The sequence below is a fragment of the Halyomorpha halys genome, unplaced genomic scaffold, assembly GCF_000696795.3.
Source record: "Halyomorpha halys isolate HHAL.00 unplaced genomic scaffold, Hhal_1.1 Scaffold384.1, whole genome shotgun sequence".
Lineage (NCBI taxonomy): Eukaryota > Metazoa > Arthropoda > Insecta > Hemiptera > Pentatomidae > Halyomorpha > Halyomorpha halys.
This window is the reverse complement of record NW_027107790.1, coordinates 113,546-118,802: the sequence shown is the minus strand read 5'-3', so window position 1 is coordinate 118,802 and position 5,257 is coordinate 113,546. Positions and strand designations below refer to the sequence as shown.

The 5,257-nt window shown below is 30.9% G+C and overlaps 1 protein-coding gene across 3 annotated transcripts in view; it reads left to right on the top strand.

The window, feature by feature from the left end:
- LRP1 (LDL receptor protein 1) overlaps window positions 1-5,257 on the top strand; it is a 273,932-nt gene that overhangs the window by 156,072 nt on the left and 112,603 nt on the right. For 2 of the 3 annotated variants that reach the window (XM_067046121.1, XM_067046123.1), the window contains exons 30-32: window positions 747-847; window positions 995-1,121; window positions 1,205-1,368. In XM_067046121.1, the coding sequence (XP_066902222.1) occupies window positions 747-847; window positions 995-1,121; window positions 1,205-1,368 (392 nt within the window). The remainder of the gene's footprint in view (window positions 1-746; window positions 848-994; window positions 1,122-1,204; window positions 1,369-5,257) is intronic. The other variant, XM_067046122.1, reaches the window with a different exon arrangement.

The window sequence follows — 5,257 nt, the reverse complement described above, 5'->3', positions numbered from 1 at the left end:
TTTAACCAGGATAACTAATAACCATTTAAATGGGTAATAACTAACAGAACACAGTATGCAGGGGGATAAACTAAATATATATAAATATTTGAAATATATGTCTCCAAGGGTCATTTCTTCATCGATGTAACTCTTGGAAATTTTAATTGAGGAAATATTCTCGCAGATTGTTCCTGGAAATGCTTCCAAAACCGTAAATTCCTGGGTACTTTGTCTCATTGGGGGTCTTACATCACCATCTGTATTAAATCTTGGCTTTATTTCATCCATATTATGAGTGGAAAAAAATTCTCAATAGTTTGTAGTTATTATACTTCTCCCAGCTAACTCTCTTTTTTTTTTTTTTTAATATATATTATCATTTTGAACTGATCAGTATATGTGTGAATTAGAAATTCTACTCAGTTGGGCATCTTGTAATTTTATTGTTTCACCTTTTAAAACAAAGTAATGAATTAGTAAATTTACCAGGGCCATTGCCAATTGCTACTGGAGAAATATGTGTAAATATTAGTGTTTATTAGTTATCAGTTAAAAAAATTAGGATCTCAACTTGATATTAATGAACTGAAACGATGTTTACTTTTTTTTTTTTATTAGACATTTTTGGAATCTTTCAGTATGAGGTCTGCTTTTCTCTAAGCCAGTAAACCACCTGTCTTCTGGGGGAGGGGATTACTTATACATATGCCAGCCAAATATTTAACTGATTTTTAAAATGTTTAATTAATTTTCTTTGATTATAGAAAACAATCTTGTGATGTTATTCTCTCGTGCCAATGAAATTCGTGGAGTAGACTTATCAGAACCTTATTATCACACAATACCTACTATAAGTATACCTCAGGTAAGTTCAATCTAATACCACCCACACAATTTTTATATGATTTGCATAATCAGTTTTATTATTATATTTTGAATTTAATTTTGGATACCATGATGGTATTAAATATATGTATATATAGTTCTTATATTTTGTTCTTGAAATTGGAAGGTGCAGGCTCCTGTTCAATTGGATTTCTTGGCTAAGAATAGATCTATTTATTGGGCAGATAGTGAGGCTAATGTCATTCGTCGCACTAATCTTAGTGGTGGTACACCGGAGAGCATTATAGACACAGGTTAATGAGTTGTAACTTTAAAAATTTTACATAATTTTATTGTTCTCTATTTATGTTTTAAAAATAAATTTCTCTTTCCTTAGGAATTGATCATCCTACTGGTTTTGCAATTGATTGGATATCAGAGAATATGTTTCTAAGCTCTGTTGGTACGAATCGAAACAAAATTCTTGCTTGTACACTCAATGGAGAATTTATTACTACTGTATATACAACAGAAGACCATAGCAGTGCTAGTATTTGGGAGGTAAGTTTTACAATTAAATTAATTTATGTGACTGTTCATCAATAAACACATTAATTTATTTAGGGATCAATTTGTCTTCCTAAATTTTTCTGAGTTTTATAATTGCCTCACTTTATTTTTTTTTTATTATTGTAAAAATGTTTAACCATTTTATTTTACCATTAGAACAGTTAAAGGTTTACTATTTGATAAGAAAGTACTGTTCCTTCAATAATGATCATCAAATTTCTCTCTTTTTTCCAACGCAATGAATTTGGTTAAATTTCCCTCATCGCCCGATGGTCTATTTATGGTTGATAGAACAGAAAAGAACTTTCTATTATTGCCTGAGCCTTTAGTTGAGAGTTCAGCTTTTCATATCCGCTTTTCTTCACTGGCCCCTTGTAAGACTGTTGTTTTAACAATAAATATAACCCTCGTTTTTTTTTGTTTTTTTTAAAACCCCATATAACATGGAGCTAGTAACATTTTCTTGCTCAGGACAACTGTATTGTTGATTGTTTTATTTATGATTTAGGATTAAGGCTATTCTTTTCCAAAATCACAGAACAAAAAGAGTAGAAATAGCCACAGATCATTTACTTTTAGTAACAGATAACATGATGTAACTGACCATTGTTGACACCAACTAAAAGTGTATAAAGATGTAAAAAACTAAATAATTACAAATTCAAATGAAAATCAGAATTATCAAATACAGGAGATAAATAAACTAACACAAAAGGTAATAAAAAATAAAATAAATCCTCTAACAAATCATAAATCTTAAAGTATGTTCCAATAAAAGGAAAGCGAATGAAGTAATGATGACTATATGAATATATATATATATTGTAATATCCTCTTTTTTTTCACTAGTTAATTTTTATACATAAATAGTTTTTAGTATGTTTTATTTTATGTATCAAATTTAATATTAGTTGATTTTCTTTTATTAAACCAAAAAACAAGCTAACCAATTTCATCATTCAGAAGCTATGGAATACAAAACTCGTTTCAAAATATTTCAAGATGGCAGCAGGTGTCCTTCTGAAGTTTGTGGCATTACTGCTCTGTTGAGTACAGTAGATTGAAATGTTTTCAACTTTTGTTGTTTCTCTAATACGATTATAGTACAAATTAATTCAAGAAGAAATATAAGACGATGACAATTATTTACATTGTGAATCATCACAAGTGAATTAGAGCAATCGTGCTATGATCTATTTTTTTAATCGACAAGTGAACACTATAGACAGAAGAAAGAAAAGTGTACTCTTTGTTTTGGAACATTTGTGGGGTTGCCGAGAGGATGACATATGGAGGCAGGTGGGTCGGACCACCCTTTGTTTACTGTCAGTGGTAGATATTTGGAAAGAGGATATCAAGAGTCAGCAGTCATCCAAGATGAAGATTGTATAATTAAAGGAAGAAAGAACTCTTTGTTTGGATTGCCAGGGGATTGGACGTATCTTGGAAGCTAGAAGAGGACCAAGGCTTTGTCTTCTGTCAGTGGTGGCATCTTTAGAACGAAGACATTGAGAATAATCATTCATCGAAGAAGATTATATAATTGGTTAGTAATGAAGTGTATATAGTTGACTGTAGATTACTGATTGGAGAAGATGGTTAGGGGGTGCGGTCAGCAAAGAAACAACATAAATAAACAAAAAATATTTATTTATGCCGATGTTTCGACCTGATTTTCAGGTTTTCATCAGGGAGTTGTAGGCAGAGATGTGTTAAACTAAGTTTAGCAGAAATCTCTGCCTACAACTCCTTGATGAAGACCTGAAAATCAGGTCAAAACGTCGGCATAAATAAATATTTTTTGTTTATTTATGTTGTTTCTTTGCTGACCGCACCTCCCGACCATCTTCTCCAATCAATAATTGGTTAGTGTTGCTCAACATAGAATTTTAAGTATATTTGTAAAAGTAGCCATAAATTTAGTTTAATGTCATTGTGTTCTGATTGTCTTGAAAACCCGCCCTCAGATTAAGAGTCAATAATGTTTTAAAATTTAAAATAAAATTATCATATCTAGTTAATATTTAATCTTTCCATTTGAACCTTGTCATCTTCAAAGATATATTTTGTATTTGAGAATATAAAAACTATTAATTAAATTCCCTTCTATTTATTTAAATTAAATATTACAATATATACATGTTTATAAATTCTTTATAAATATTAAAAACATTTAATAATATTTTTGTTAAATATTATCTCTCTCTCCATCTATCTATTGTAATGTACAATGATCAGCGGGATTGGATAACTTGGTACAGGAAGGATGCAAGGAAATATTTATGACAGGAGGGGTAAAGCCACTTCAACTTCATAAAATTGGGTGACAAAGGTGTCCATGGGAACAAATGAACAAAGTAATTTATCAACCATTTTAATTTTGCTTCAAGATCACCAGAGACACCCCTATAAACCACTTAACAATACTCAAAGTGGGAGAATATTAAGGGAGTAACCAAGAGCCTACAGGTTGGAAAAGGAATTAGGTTAGGAGGGTAATTTAAACGCTTTAGGGTGCAGAAGGTACAATGGGAAATATTGGAGACGTTTCCCAGGAGAGAATTTGGTCAATATTAACACCATGGGTTTTCACAGATGGATGGAATCTCATTGGATTGTTGTTTAGGAACAGGGTTGGGATATGAGGAATAGTTTTCAGGAGGTGATTGGATCCAATTATGATTGCCTTGGTCTTCTTTGCATTCAACTTAAGCTGTTATCCTCTGCCCAGTGACTAATTTGATTTAAGTCTTTTTGAAGTTTCAACTCAGTAATCAGAGCCTAATATGTGACTGTCCTTGAAGGAACTATCAAATGAGTGAATCTTAAACATTTTAGGTGATTGGTTCACGTTTATTTTTATTGTTCCTCCATTCCCAACTTCTGCCTTGCCTTCAAAGCCCACAACAAACTGTCTTTTATCTACAACCATCTTAAAGATCCTATTCCTCCTCAATACTGTTCTCATGTTGTGTACCATATCCCCTGTTCCACTTCTAATTGTAATGCATCTTATATTGGCAAATCAAAAAATTTACTTAAAGATCTCACAACCCAGCACAAATATTCTGTCTCCTCCCGTAACTTCACTGCTTCAAAATTGTCCGAACATAGCTTAACATTCAAACACTCTTTTGGTTTTGATAATACTTCCATACTAGACTCTGTTCCTAATCACGACAAATGACTGTTATCTGAAAGCATTTTTATACCATTAGAAGCTTCCTCAGTCAATCACAAAACAGACAAACAAAACCTATTCTTAGCCTATTCCCAAATAGTTAATTTATTAAAGCACCCATAATTTATTTTTTATTTTTAAAAAAATTATTTATTATTATTTTTATAAATAACTCCTTACTTACCGTTCTCCATTTTCTACGTTCATATCCCCTTGTTCTACTATTACATTAAAAAAATAGAGCCTTCAAGTCTCCATGACACTTATACAATTTTTTATATTTTATTTAAACAATTAAACCTTTAGGTCTCATAATTTCACATTTCATACTTTTTATGGTTTTTAATCCTTAACTTTACTTTTATTTTATCATTTTCATTTCGTATCAACTGTTTTATCTCAACAGTTTTTCTTGACAGTTACGTTTCTAGTGAATCCTTTGTCCTTCCGTCGCTCATTCTAGTATGGCTTTTTACAAATAAATCAGTTTTAGCTAGGATTCCCTACTAACCTGTAAGTTCTCTCGTTCTCATATTTCTTACATTATTCATTTCCCATTTTCCATATTTCTTTTTCTACCTTGTTCCTTTTTTTTAAATATTGCTTGTTACATACACTTTAATGTTTATTTAACAAAAAAACTTTTTTTTTTCATCTATATAACTTTCTTGCCCCCATTATATCATATATCCTATATAT